At 51.2% G+C, this 15449-nt stretch overlaps 1 protein-coding gene across 1 annotated transcript in view; it reads left to right on the top strand.

Annotated features, from left to right (window-relative positions):
* The window catches only part of LOC100119025, a 68332-nt gene that overhangs the window by 37659 nt on the left and 15224 nt on the right, over window positions 1–15449 (top strand). The window contains 1 exon segment of the mRNA XM_032597528.1: window positions 12246–12469. Within this exon segment, the coding sequence (XP_032453419.1) occupies window positions 12246–12469 (224 nt within the window).

The raw sequence follows: 15449 nt of genomic DNA, 5'->3' as shown, positions 1-15449 counted from the left end.
ATCGAAAATGTTCCTATAAGATTTTCTGAAAAACTGTTTTACTCGAAAACAAAGTCCTTATCAGAAAATCTTATAAGAACATTTTCGATTTCAAATCATATAAAGAATCTAAAAAACTGTTTTTGGGTCGAATTTTTTGGGAAATTACATAATACGTGTTCAAGAGGCAAAAATACATAGAAAAAAACCTTGCTGATCTACTGGCCATTCAAGTCCGACGAAAAGTGCTCAGCGCCTAGACTACCATTCTATGTGGGAAAAGGGCAAAACAAACAAGAGCAGTTCCTCGTCATCCCTGCGTCTCGCTGCGTGTACTTGTTTTTAGGGAAAGCGAAAAGTCGAGGAGACGTCGAGGAGCGAGCTGGGAAGGGTGAAAGGTTGCTAAAGGGTCGCAACTTCTGCCGAACTCCATCAACTCTCTGCTCCGGTATCTTACGCTGCAATCAAATTACCGACTCACTTTCCGGGACATTATCAAGCTGTCTCTGCGCTCCCTCCCTCCCCCGCCTCGCTCTCTATCTCTCGTGTTCCTCGCGTGTTACGAGGGGGCGCGCGAGAGAGAGAGAGAGAGAGAGAGAGAGAGAGACTCCCCCACGCGAAATTTTCACCTTATCTCCAGCCCGGAGTTCGATGTGCCGCCGCCTTCGCAGACGACGCAGCTCAGGCGTTAAAGGCCGCGTAATCTTCTTTCGCGAAAGGGACGAATTTTTCACAGCGTGAAAAACGAATCGCTGAGCCTTGCCGGCGCTATATATTTCCATATCTTAAAGCACCGACGAATGCACTGGTAACGCAATGATCGCGCAGCGACAAACTTTCCCCGCAGAGATATCATAGCGCGATACACGAGTCGCTGCCCGAAATTCCCGACGCGGATTCCTCAAAGTCGTCGTCGGCGAAAGCCAAGTGCTCACCGCCGCAATTTGACGCGATAAGCGGGCGAGAGCTCGAAAAGAAAGAATCCGAACTATGGCGCGCGTGGATTCGACCCAGAGCCAGCGGAATTCCCTTTCGCCTCGCTGCCACTTTGGCCCCGTTGTTACGGCGTAGTCTCGAGCTCGGCTTTTTAATTTTAACGGCATATCGCGTGGGCCCCGAGAGGATGAATTCGAGGAAAATGGCCGTCGACGGCTAATTGGCCGGTGTTGCGAGGCTCATCGAGTTTGGCAGGGTTTTCTCGAGGCTTTTACGCTGATTCGATTGCCCGGGACGGAGTTTGCTGACTTTTATTTCCGGCCACCTTCCTCTCCTCGCGGCTGATTGATTGCGTTTAAACATTCGGCAATATGAGTCGTGATTAAATTCGCAGCAGTACCGGACTCAACGACTTCTAGGTGCAATATTAATTACACAGCGGAGAGAAAAAAATACATAATACACGCGGCCCGGGCTTTTAATTACGCAAAGTATATACGGCGTCTCTGAAACCTGTTACACCGTCGGCCAATGGAGCAGTAGCGGCAGCATTACGCAATTAGGATAATGAGAACGCGAGCCGAACTCCCACGCACATCTTCTTGATGTACATTTTCTACGATATTTATAGAAAGAAGCGCGTCCGGGATAATGGCACGAGAAGAAGGGAGATCGAGTTTCATTTCTCAAGAAGACGACGCGTCGGGAAATGAGTCGCGAAGCGTGATAATTGCTCGTTAATTCCGGTAATTCGAGAAAGAGTCTAATTCTTAAGGCATTATCTCCCGAGTGTCTTTGAATTTCCGCCCGAGAGCAATCGATTCGCCGCTGGGTTATTCCAAATGATTTGACTCTCGTGAATGGCGACGATTTTTTTCTCCGTCGGATGCGGCTCATTTTCCGAAACAATAGCGATATTTAGAAAAAGTATAATCGATCCGACGTTGCGGGATAATAGTTTTCTCCAGCGATTCCTTATCTCCGACGTTCATCGCTTAAATCACTCGTCTATTACGCGCGGGGCGCGCGGAGAAAAGATAATATACGTTACGTACACGAGTGAGAATCTCGGCGGCGTTGGTGTGTGTGTGTGTGCGTGTGTATAAGGCTGTGGCAAATTAACTACTTCGGCCAAAGTTGCCCGAAGAGGAAGAGAGATAGAGCTGCTGCTGCTGCTGCTGCTGCAACGTCTCGCGGCGTCGTTTTATATTACGCCGAGAGACTACACTCCGGGTCAGCTGCGGTGGGCGTCGATGATAAGCGCTATCATTTTTTGGCAGACTCGCGGCGCCCCGGCGAAATACAATACAGCCGCGGCGACGGCGGTGCAGCCGACGTCGGGATTCCTCTTTATTATCTCCGAGCTCTGTTTTTCCCTCCTTTTCGAGGTCTCCGCGCGCTTTCGTTCCCCGTATTTAACACTCCCCTGCGAGCAGACTAGCTCCTCCGAGTTATTCGAAATCCTCTCGCGCGAAAAAAAAAAAACGATATCGCAGAAACACTCGGCTCGTTGAGGGATTTACAATACACTCGGAGCAGAGCGTCTTCGAGATTTTCCTCTCTCCCGTCGACGGAATATATACGGGGGGGCGGCCGTAAGAGAGCGCGAGCGAGAGAGTTTACCTTGGACACGAGCTTTGGCGAATAACTTTGCGAACATTTCAAGTCCAGCTCCCGAAAGTTCGAGCCAGATGAAATGTTGCGGAAGCTTTTCCTATCCCCCGCACCGCCGGACTCCTCGTGTAGGCTATACCCGCACTTTGCAGCAGCAGCAGCAGCAGCAGCAGCAGCGCGACGGAAAGTTTCGCTCTCGCGAGCCGAGAGTGCTAGTTCCGCGTTTTAAATTCGCCGAGACTTGGAAAGTAGCCGCTACTGCCGGGACTCTTGCTCCTCCAGCAGTGTAACACATTTCCCGGCAATTTTCTCCGGCATCGCTAATAAACCGCCGGAATTATTCAATCAGTGGCTCTTTGTTTTCCTTACTTTCCAGAAGCGATATCGGCCGAGGCCTGATTAAATATTGCGCGCGTTCTCGCACATCGCGTGCCCTGCTCGCATCGATTGAAGTGCTCGAGTAGAGCGTCTCTCGCGAGCACCGAGGAAAAGAATTATACGCCGGAGGCTTCAAGTTTCGGCAATAAAAATGTCGACAAAAATGAATTGCTCGTAAAAGCGAAACAATAATCGTTATACGCCGAGCGTTTGTTGCCCCCTTCCAGCTGAAATTTCCTCCCCCTTTTACGCGCAATACTCTCTATACTGCCGCGGAAACGACCTTAGTATATTAGCCGCGGGGACAGAAATACACAGGAAGAGAGAGAGAGAGAGAGAGGGAAAAGCCGAAAACATTGCAGAGGGCCATGCGCGGCATCGAATTTAACGAGATTTATGAACGAGCGTTCCGCGCGCGCGCGCGCGCGCGAGCTTCAAAGCGCCTAGCAAAGAGTGGGGAGTATAGTGGACTACTTTTTGGCAAATCAGTTTTCGGGGCCAGATTTATTCGGGCGATTCCGCATTTTATCTCTCGCTGCTCCGGAAGGACACATTGCTTTTTCACGCGCGTCCGACTAATTCGAGCTGGTACTACTTAAAATTTAAGTGCGCCATCAGCGCTCTTCGATGCCCGCGCGGATCAAATTTTCACGAGCGAGCGCAGTGATTTATTTGCATAGGTGAGGTATTTTGAATTTCAACGAACTCGAGCCGCGCGCTCTGCGAAATTCATCGAGCGTGAAGCGAACAATTTTCCGTCAAAGGCTCGCGACATATTTTTTTCGCAAATAAACAAACTTTCTCTGTTTCTCCACTGCGCACTGTTTATCGGCGAACTCGTTGGGCGGCGAGTAGCGGCATTGTATATAGCCTTAATGAAACTGTAAATTATGCTTCGCAAGACAGTTTGAAATACTCGGTTCTCACGGCCGAAGTACTTTAATTACACGACTCGGCGGGAGCTACTGCGGCCACGGCGTTAAAAAAGTTATTCCGCCATCGCGTATCATAGCCATTTACTCGTCGTTACTCTCGCTCCTCTCCTCTTCCGGCCCCCGAACTCGATCAGTCTCTCTCTCTCTCTCATCTCTCTCGCGATTATGCACTAGCTCTCGAAAAGAAAGAGCTCTCCCTCGGCTCGTTCGGAAAAATCAAGATTATTACGAACGACTGCAGCGGCAGCAACCGTATCTCCGATCTCGCGTCGTTAAAGTCGTCGTAAAGGCCGTTGCGTTTTACGTCGATTCGATAAAGAACGCAGTAACGATACGTCGCGCGCGTTACAAGGGCCTCGCTCTCCTCGAGACTTTCTAATACGGCGACGCGCACTGCACGCGCGCTATACACGTGTAATTTGGAACTCGATTTTTACGACGCCGAGTTTTACTCCCTCTTACTGCAGCTGTGCAGCACTGCACTCGCACAGAGACAATATCGGCGTATTTTCCCTGCGGGAAAGGTCTCCTTATCGAAATTCATTTCTACGGCTTTTCCCTCTATTTCCGCCGCGACTCTCTCGCAACAAGTGAGCACACACGCCTCGGCTGCAACGGATCGTCAAGCCGATCCGTCGTGTGGCAAATTGTTCCATTCGGCTAGCTGGAATACTTTAACGAGAAAGCAGAGATGCATTTGAATAACAAGGAACGTCGAGGTATCCAGTGCTGCGTGCAATGGTAGAAACGCGCGTCATTGAAAGAAATCGATTTGTCGTCGCGGCGACGGTGCATCTTCCAATACTCGGGCGCAGGCACGTCTGTCGCTGTACGCACCCACACACGCGGTCTCATTGTGCGCTGCGGGTTTGCCCCACTCCCGTCGATGCAGCTCGCGAAGACGGCAACATCAGCTTTCGCGTACAAATGCGGATGCGTTGCGCATTCTATCTCTATATGATGTATATGACTCCCAGGCAAAGAGAGAAAGCAATCGATGCTGCCGTGTCTGCCGCGTTACATGGGCGACAAATTTTTCAAATCTCCTTTGCGATCTCATTCCGTGCATTCCAATCTCACGTGAGCGATAGGTTCAACTTTAAACGCGAGCCTTTTTCTCGAGAGGTGACACACACACACAGTTCGACAGGCGAATCCGCGCATTCAATTCCGTCCCTCTCTGTACTTTGCCGCCGCAGCCTTACGCTTTTCCGCGACTCTCCGCTAGACATGCAAAGCCGAGGCAGAGAGAGAGAGAGAGAGAGAACGTGTACACTGCAGTCGAGATGAGAAGCGTCGAGGGGACGCACGCCGGGGATAAATAAAGTGAAAGAAAATGAGATAGAGAGGCAAACAAGATCTGACAAGCGGACGCGCAATAGTGTACACGCTCCTCGGGGCCGAAAAGTTTGCGATCCGAAATAGGAGGAAACTTTTCGATTTCCGGCTCCCATAAAGCACCATAAAACGGCTCGCGCAGGAAATAACACGGCGTTTGCATTTTCGATCGCCGCCGGTCACTGTTTATGAACGCAGCGGGGCTAATGCGATATTATTCGCGTGAGGAACCTGAGCGGAAGGAAATCGACTGCCAAAGGCGCTCTCGACCCTGCAGCGAGATGTATAAAAACGTTCGCGCGTCGACAAAATTATCCCCTGGTTCATAATTATTCGAGCGTGCAGAGCTTGACGCACCGGCGCGAATAAAAATTATCTCGCGAATGCGCATACGCCGGCTCACATAAATTTCGCCGGAGAGCAGTTTCCGTTCGTTTTTCACTCGTTCACTCTCTCTCTACTGCTTATACCTTCGTATACGGAATCCCCGCGATAATAGAACGCCGATTGGCTAATTGCGCGGCTAGAATTCCATCTTAATAATGCTAATATTGACCCTCGGGGATGTACGTGTCGGGGAGGATGGAGCGAGCAACCTTTGCCAATCGTACCGGAGCTATTCCCGTTAATTATGGTAACAGATGATTCGGACACGCGCATCGATCGGTGTACTCCAGTGACCCCGTCATCGACTCGGCGGGAGCTGCGGAAAAAATCTGGAAAAAAGCCCGCAACTATCAAGTCCCGCCGCTCTCCCACGGCTGAACTTTACGTTCGGCGTACAACCTCGCGCTGTAACGTACGTATACTATAATAGTAGGCATTCATTCCGCTCCTACCCTCGCACGCCAGGGGCGCATGCGCAGTCGCGCGCCGCGTGAATCAGACGGTTCGCGCTCCTTCCCGGCGCTAGTCGCGCGCGATCGTTCTCGGCTCGTGGGTCTCTCTCGCTCGAGATGATGAGGCTGTCGCCGCCGTGAGTTGCCGAGGATGCCGAGGACGCTCGGCAAGTGGGCCCTCGTGCTGGGCCTGCTCCAGCTGCTCCAGCCGCCCGACCTGGTGCTCGCCAAGAACGAGAACTGTGAGTCTATTTACCTGTACAGCTATACCGCGCGGCAGTCGGAGCCTGACGTTTGGGGATGGGCGGCCTGGCTCCGGCGCCGTCGCTTTTCGCGATCGATCGGTGATTGCGGTGTGTCCTCGAGCGATCGAGTCGGTGCGAAAGTTAATGAGTTCTTGGAATCGCCGATGCACTGTGTGTTAATTTTTAACCTGGCCGGCCGCTCCGCGTGCATAACGCCATTAGCGGGACTTTAATTAGCCGTTTCTTTCTCGCGCGGACTGACAGCGCCGGAACATCATCCTCGGCGTGCGTCACGCATGCACAACGGAAGCGCTTTGAAATATTGAACAGAGCGAGGGCCGCGGGCTTCGGGGAATCGTGTACCGCGCTGACGATTCAGCCGTGAAATTGTCAAAGGCTATTATGCCGGCATCAATAATTCCAAGACGGTACGCGCTCCGTCGTCGGGAGTACGGGGGAAATATGGGAAAACGCTTTTGGCTGCGTTGATTAGCCCAGTGCCGCTCTTTCAGTCCCTCGTTAGCACACGCGTACAGCCGCGTAGAATGCGCTGCACGGAGAGTCGCATCGCAGCGTCGACGCCGGTGGTGCTAGTCCGAGAGAGACTCGTGGAGAGTAATATTGATCGCCGGGGGGCTTACATCGGAGCGAGAAGGCAAAACGTGACAGAGAGTGGGAGAGGGCGGCAGGGGGGTGGGGGGGGGGGAGGGAGAGAACAGAAGGTAAAGGCCAGGCGCGGAGATGGATTCGGAGAAGGGGTGCGGCGGGTGGCAGTAGGCTGTGTGCGCCGCTTACGTATGTATACCGCGGGGGGTCGTGTCTGCCGAGAGAGGGGAGGACCCGTGTAAGGGATGTGGGACAGTTTACGCTGAGGGTGTCGTTGTGCGGTGCGAGCCGTTTTTTTTTTTTTCGAAGGGACGCTCGACGATTCGTTTCTGTTTCCGTTCAACGTATTACCTCCCTCGAAAAAATATATACAGCCTCCGCCTCATTTTTCAGCCCCGACCTCTATTCCCGTCGCGGTATACAGGTATGCGGGTGCACGCCCCAGCTTCTCTTTCTCAAAAAGTCAACAAACTCGGCGTCTAGTTTCGCGACGCCGCGTCGCGTAAATATACTCCGAAACACAAACCGAAGAAGAGAGACCGTTCAAACTTCATTATTAATTCGTTTTTTTCCCCCCGCGTACGTCGCATCCATCTTTCCACTTTTTATTTTAATACGCTCTCCGGCTCGTATTTGCTCGCGAAATTTCGTTTGCTCATAGCCAAGATGCGCTCTGCATTATTTCTCGAGAGCCTTGTGTGTACAGCATCGATTTTGTTTCGACGCGCTCGTATCATTGAAACTTTACGCGCCGTAAAGCCAGCTACATTGCGCGAAATTAAGGTCTTTTTGTTGTCGGCGCTCGTTGCAGCGCGAGGCAAACGGCGGAGATTACGAATCGATTAAAACTTTCGAATGTTCCGAGGATCGCACAAATTCTTTCTCGGGGTAGGGGATACGGCCTAATATCAATTTTACGCATCGCTTGCTCCGAGCGTTGGGGTCCGATAAAGCCGGGAGGACTTTTACTAACGTCGTAAAATTGTTATTGAATTTCGAGCGGAAAAGCCGAGAGTCATCGGTCGAAATCGAAATATCCAGCCGTGCGCGCGTATCTCACGCGACGACTGCAATTATCCGCGAGTAAAACCGCGAGAGCTATGAGCATTCGTCCGCGGAAAGGGATCTCGCGTAGCCGGGACGCGGAAGAAAGAGTCGCGCTTTCAAATTCAAAAGTACAATGGCCGCGAGCGCGCGCGGCTAGGAAAAAGGAGGAGATTAAGGATTATAAGGAGAAGCGCCGTTAGCGGAGTACGCCGGTCGGCAAAGGGGAGAAAAAAGCCAGCCATCGAGCGCGCAGGTGATTTATTAAGCCGCGGCTATTCATCGAGAGCCGGCGAGCCGGTGAATTGAAATAAATTATCGGCTCCCGCGACGCGATAAGAGATATACTAGTGCCGCTGAAACTTTGATCTACCGAGGGCTGTTGTCGCTCTCGCTGCTCGCGAAACAATGAGCCGCTTCCGATACAAAAGCTTTTGTGAAAGCCGAGAGCTAGCAGAAAAAGAAAAAGGCAAAGGAGAGACGCGCCGAAAAGGCGGAAGGAAAGAATCACGTCAATGCCGCGTCTTCGGAGAGGACTAAATCTCATCTGGCAGACAGCGAGCGCGGGCCATAAATATTCCCCATAAATGAATAAGGCAAAAAGAGAGCGAGACGGGGGGGGGGGGGCGAGAGGCAGAGCGAGGAAAATAAAATTGGCATCCCATAAGCGTCCCTCGGGTTATCCGATGCGCCTCGCGGAGAATAAGAGGAGCCGCATGTGGAGAGAGGCGACGCCGCAGGAATGCCGGAGAAGAAGGAGAAGAAGAATACGTGATGCATTACTTAAGGGCGGTCACGTCTTTTCCGCGCCCGCTGCCGTTACATATCTTCCGCGGGGATGAGTCGAGCGCCGAAGACTCGGCTGTACACACGCGAGGTATAATAATAAGACGGCCGGTTTTATGCCGGCAGCAGCGGCGGCAGCATCAACCCCCCCGTCTCTGTGTTTCTCTCCGCCGGGCTGTAAACGCGCGTACGTGCGAGCGTATAGCGATAGCGCGATGATGTGCAGATAGGCCAGCAAGAGAGAGAGAGAGAGAGCCGTACGTGTGGCGCAGGAAAAAGCAGCGGACTGTGCAGCGCGTACGCGTGCAGTATCTACTTGCCAGAGTCGGTAAACACGCGCGCATCCGAGCGTTTAAAAAATAGAGGAGCCGCCGCGGCCTTTATTATTTTTATCGGCTTCCCAAATTGAGCGAGTCGAGGATAAAAAGCCTTTTAAAATGTAATTTGCGAAATTAAGCCCGATACGCTTTGGTTTTTTAATTAAAATTTTCGAGCCGAAGCACTACTGCGCTGCTGCGGGGAGTATATACGCGCTGTAATTGTGTTTGGCGCGGACTTTCTCTCGGGGATGTTTACATGATTCGCCGCTGCTGCATAGCACCCCGGGAGCACTGTACTCGGCGGCTTTTTTAATTGAAAGCAGTAATCGTTTTCTTCCGCCTACTCTTTTTTTTCGCGCGGCACAATATTATAGCGAGTATTATCAGGGCACACGGCTTTGCAAAGCCTGAGCGCGCGCGAAGAGGCCGCGCAAAGAAAACGTCTCTGTACAAAAAGATAGAGCCGAAAGCTTTTTCACGGTTTCTCGTCGGGGAGTCGCGGGTCCGGCGCGCTATCATTTTCGCCTTAAAGTCGCGCGGAGGAAAATAAACTAGACGCGTCGCGGAATATTTAAACTTTCTCTCCATAAAACTCGTTCGTGTGCGCCGCGGCACACTTGCCACCGCTGCAGCGGGGGCCGTTTGAATTTCCAAATCGAGGAATAATTGCGGCGGACACTTTGAGGGGGGCAGAGGGGACGTGGCACCGCCTACCACCCTGCTCGCGCGTCTCATCAAAGCGAGCGTTTCAGTTGACCGTCTCCTAATTTTCCACGACCGACCATCCATTTTAAGTGGAGCGAACGAGCAGCGTAAAGCTCCGCGCTAATAATTCCAAGCTCCCCTCTTCAACTCTCGAGCCGACCGTCGGCCGGGATGCTTTTGCATTTTAAACTAGTTGCCGAACAGATTTTTGTATTTTCGCATCGTCGCGCGCGACAAAGAATCTCCCGGTTCCTTTTTCAAGTTCAAGCTCGAAATTGAATTCGATAAACACTCTTTCATCTCGCGTCCCTTAATCTCGTAACGCAGCTCCGAAACGAAAATCGCTCCTCGCTCTTTTTTCTTCGAGCCGCCACACACGCTCTCTCTCTCTCTCTTGCTCGTAATCCCCCTCGTGAACTGCACGCGTGTGTGTGCAAAAGCGGGCGCCGGTTGCAGTCGGGCGGATTATCTTGGAATTCAGCGCGATTTCCCGGGAGTGGAAAAACAGAGCAAGTACGCGCTTGAATGTGCCGCGCGAATGACTACAGCTGACTATAAGCGCGCTCGCTTTCACCCCAGTCCGAGTCTGCGTTCCATGTGTATTCTGTAGCTAATTTTTCCCGATGCATTTTGTTTGTCCGAGCCTGTAGTATGATACACCGTATACGTACGTGACGCGCGGATCTGACGACGCTGCACATATATAATAATAAGAGCAAGTTGTAACGAGCAGCGAAAACCGAAGTTAATTGGCAAACTAATCAGCGGAGAGCTTAGCAGCGGGCTGTATACACGGGCTCGTATATGGGAGCAGCGGAGGCGCATCAGAAAGTATGATTGTCTTGATAGCATGATTGTGTGTAGCGGCACGTAATGGCACACGTACGCTTCTCCCCCCCCCTCTCTCTCTCTCTCTCTCGAGCGGGCATATAAAGTTCGCCGAGTAGAGCGTAATTCTCAGCTGGCTATTATCGTATTACCGCGAGTATTTAGCCGAGCCAACTGCTCTAGTGGCAATTTTGACGGGTCCCTCGGGTAAAATGATAGTGGAACTAGTCGTGAAGTGCGCCTTTCAATTTTACCGGATACGCGCGGCGCATGTGTGTGCGGTCGTGCCAGTCGCGCGAATTCGAAACTAATTTAACTTATTCAAAGCTCGTGCGCGCGTTCAGGCACTTTGTGCGCCTTCCGCAAACAGCGCGCTGAAAAGCTCAATTTTCTCCGATAAAATAAAATCGTTGCGTACAACGTGAAAAATATGCTCCGTCGAGCATCGCCGTATAGGCGCACGAACGTGTTGCCCGGTCGGGATGCATATAGCTCGGCGCGTTATATCAGTAATTAAAACAAAGGAAAGAATTTCTTTTTATACAGCGTATATAAAAGCGGGATAAAACCCGCATTAAAGCGCGTATAATAAAATGCATTCTACAGCGTTTCCCCGAAAATTCGGGAAAAAATAGGACCAGAGAAGTGGGGCCGAGAGCTGGGGAGTATAGCGAATGACGCGAAAAGGGCCGGCAGATAATTGATTCCCATTATACCCCCACCCCGGCCCGCTATATATCGAGAGATAAATAATAGAATATAATAATAAGCTTCGCCGCCGAGAAAGAAAGAAGAAGACTTCGGGAGATCGGCTGGCGCAATCGAGAGATGAGCATTCATCTGTGATTTGCAAGCTTGCGTATTACGAAAGCCCCGGCTGATCCCGGGAAGCTTCGTTAGAAGCTCTCACTCGTTCATCGTCCGGTCAATGGACGACGCCTCGCTCGGCATCGGAAAAAGCAGCGTGCGCTCGACAGGTGAGCCAATCGATCCGTCTGTCCGTTTGCCTTAATGGACCACGGACTAATGCGCCTTTAATGAGAGGGCGCTTTTTGTTTTTCGCGAGAGGGCTTGACTTTTTCGGACGCGTCGGCTCCATCGACTGACGGTTGTATGCGCTGAAAATCCGAGGAAATTTTGAAAAGCTCCATTAGACCTGGAGATGGCTGATCGAATTTCAATATTCGAATGTTTACAAAGTTCGAAATATTATGGAAATTCGACGCATTAACAGATGCGGTTGCTCGGACTATACGGCCGTTCACGTCGATGTTAAATAGTTTACATAGTATTACACGCCGGAGCCAAAATTATTTTACCCGTGCGAAATTCGCGCTGCAAGCAAACTCGTCGCGGCAGAGAATATACATATAGCCGCGTATTCCACAATGCACTTATGATTGTTAGCTGAATATTCTTGAGTTAATAGGGTTAAATAGTTACTTCCAAGTTGGGAGCGTTCGTGTACTGGGCTAAATTAGTTTTATCCCAGTTTAATGCATGCAGCGATTACAAGTACGTAACCTGCTCTATACGCCCGAGCAAACACCCCAAGTTTTTTCCCGGCCGTGTAAGTACATGCAGTGTGCTAAACAAAGTAAGACGAGCACATTGAAATGCCATTCGTTTGTCAAAACACGAGTCTCGTTCATTTGAAATTCATATTCGGCGCTGTGGCTCTCTGTGTTTCAGATTTGATGAGCAACGTCTGCAAAAATCACTTCCTGCGGGATCTCTACAGGAAGATCGAGGGCGCCGTTCTGACCTCGCAAAACGAGAGGAATCTCGACTGCGCCATTACCTTCCAAACCAACAGCATACTCCAGCGATTTATGCTCAAGTTTGATCGGCTGCAATTGGACTGCAACGATCACCTCTACATTTACGATGGAGCTCACTCCGTCGGCAGTTTCAAGGTTAGTCCCGCGCGCGTTTACACGGGCTTTTTATTGTATCTTTCCGCCGCGGCTAATTACACGCCGGTATAAAATATGCCGATTTTTTCGCGGGGGCGACAAACTGCGCGCGTCGCTCGCTCCTCCAAACGTATGGGTCGCACGTCGAACCGCGAGGTTGAATTTTAATGCATCGTCCCCTCGCGCGCGCATTATAAATTCCAAGCAGGCAAGGGCCTGTGTGTATATATATATATATATATGTGTGTGTGTGTGTGTGTGTGTGTGCGCGTCTCGGGCGTTGGCTTCGGCACGAAAACTTGCACCATTAATCAAGTATCGTTTCTCCGAGCTTCCTCTCGCTCTCGCTCGCCCTTTTTTACGAGGGACAAGAGAGCCGCGCTCGATCCATCCTCGCGGAGCATTCTCTTCTCTTTGAGTATATATCGAACTTTCCGCCCCGTCCTCTCCGCGGAATACCAAGATGATGTAATAACTCGACCGAGACTGCAAAGGCTGCCGCCGGGATGTGTCCAATGAGAATTGGCGATGCTCGCTGCTTTTTTCCCTCGTGTAATAGCAGAAATTTATGAATAATTAATACCGCCGCGACGGCCGGGATATTCGTTGAATATTCCAGGAGAGTTTTCTGGTTATTATGCGGAATCGATACTTTTGTTAATTTAACATTTCACGCGCGGCCGCCACCACTTGCTCGGGTATTCATTAATTTCCGCGACTATTCCGTTTGACGCGATAAAGTTGCGCGACGCGCGTAATTACGATGATACGCGACGGCGCTTATGATTCAATTTTGAACCGTCAACTTTTTAATCAGAGCGGCGCGCTTCTTTTTCAAGAATATACATCGGACGGCTAATAACGCGCAGGGCGGAGGGCGGGCGTAATCTTTAGTGTCTCGGAGTTTCTTATCGACTTAATATTTTACGCGCGCCGGAAAATCGTAAAGAAGTAGTTAAAGACTAAGCCCCGCGAGATTCGCCGAAAAAATGTCTAGATCCGCGCATAATCAAGCAGCGTGTTCATCGTCGTAAAGAATAAACAGCTCAGCGCTGGACTACATCCGCGCCCGCTTACAAGCAGAAAAATAAAGCCGCCGCGCTAGCTATGGTATCTCCGGCGAACGTAAAGCAAGCAGTTCCGAAAGAAGCATCGCGCACCGGATCGTTCGAACAATAACAGAGCTCGATGCATCTTTCGCCGAAGCGCGCGTACACTCCGCTTCACTCGTACAATAACAATCGCGCGCAGCAGTATCGCAAGACCAAGACTCTCTCTCTCTCTCTCTCTCTCTCTCTCTCTCTCTCTACGGCAACTCGTAAAAGTCCGTTTCTCATTTAACTTGATCCGCGAGAGATGCTCGCCGTCGTCGGGGGAGAGGCTGTGCAGCAGCAGGCAAACTGCGCGCTCTGTTTCCCAGCCCCTCGGAACAACGGAGTGGGTTGCAGATAAAAACATAGCCGAGCTTGCAAGCATAACGCTCTCGCGCGCGCGCGCGCGCGCGAAGTGTACGACGAGCTGCGAAGAGAGAACAGCTAGCGGAAGCGCATATATCGGTGAGAGCGAGGGCAAGTTTTGCATAATGCCGGGTTAACTTTAATCTTTTTTACGCTCCGCGTAATGGCCCGTTAAGCGTGTTTTTATTGCAGCCAGCTTTTTTCTTCTCCCATTCTCTCTTCTCAAACAAACGTCGCGAGGTTACACCTTCTTCCGGCGCAGCCACGCAGAGGGATGCGCCTGATTTTATAACTCCTGTAACCTCCTCTCGGCTCTCCTACCCGTATTTCTTCGACTCCGCTATTATGCGCGAAATTCCATAATTGCGCACTAACGGCCCGCGCGCGGCGCTGTCAAACTTTACAGCCCGTAAAGTCCGTTATCAGCTGGCGCGGATAAGGTATACCTGTTACCCGACGAATTATCTGAAAAGACGGACTTGATTGCGGAGCGCCTGGACTAATGGACGCATTGAATTATAGCGTACGGCCGATACGAATTGGCATGTTTAGTCGGGTGTGCGCTGTAACGCGCGACTGCAATCTGCGCGTCGCAGATTGCAGTCATTATTCCGCGCTCGTCGCGGGATCCGCTTTATTATGTAGCGCGCGCTCTCGATGATAAATTATATTGTTTTATAATCATCGCGAGTTCCGACGGATTATCGCGCTGCTCGTGTCGAAAATTCCGGTCACGTGGATCGAGTGAGGCATAAATTACGCGGTGCGTAATTCGCGCATCGGCTGGCCTTTTGAATTCCGGGATTTCTCTCTGATGCTGCGCGCGAGGAGTTTCAGTTGGACCGGATTCTCGAGACACTCGTTTCCATGCAAAAATACAAGAGAGAAAAGCAAGCGGCGGACTTCCTGTCGGATAAGCGCGTATCCCGTTTCGCCAGGCGAAGAGCGAGAAAAAAGTCCATTATGGGCCGGGAAAGAGGAAAAAATAGAAAGAACGAAAATCACGAGACGTGCGCCTGACGTTTCTTAATAAAGCTCGCTCTTTCTCTCGCTCCGTCCGGCGCCGCAGTTTCTGCACGTCCGATGTGCTTTTTCGTTGCGAATCGAATGAAAGTGGTCAGAGCTCGAAAACTCTAGAGTGATTAATTAAAACATCACACACGCGCTCGAAAGTTGCGGAGGTGCTAAGCGAGTCGATGTTTGTCCGGCGAGAAAAAAAGCTCGTGGCTCATTAGAATAAGCTCCGGGCGGCGGCGGACGCACACGCGAGCGCGAACTTGCTCCCACTGCAAATACTCGTGGGCCAACTCGCCTGTTGTATTATAGGTATGTGCACGGCGGGTTCGCCGGTCTTGTAGCTAGTTGCCGGGAGTTTTAAGTCGAGTCGATTGCTCCGCCGCCGCCGCTGCTGCTGCTGCTGCTCGTATTGGCATGCGAATGATGCATTGTTTTACTTGCGGGGGGGAAAGCCATTTAGTCGCGGCGCGGAGAGAGACTTTGTAACTGCGAAGCTTCGCGGGGGA

Source organism: Nasonia vitripennis, chromosome 2 (assembly GCF_009193385.2).
Source record: "Nasonia vitripennis strain AsymCx chromosome 2, Nvit_psr_1.1, whole genome shotgun sequence".
Lineage (NCBI taxonomy): Eukaryota > Metazoa > Arthropoda > Insecta > Hymenoptera > Pteromalidae > Nasonia > Nasonia vitripennis.
Note: the sequence above shows the minus strand (reverse complement) of the source record. Positions and strands in the feature narration are given on the sequence as shown.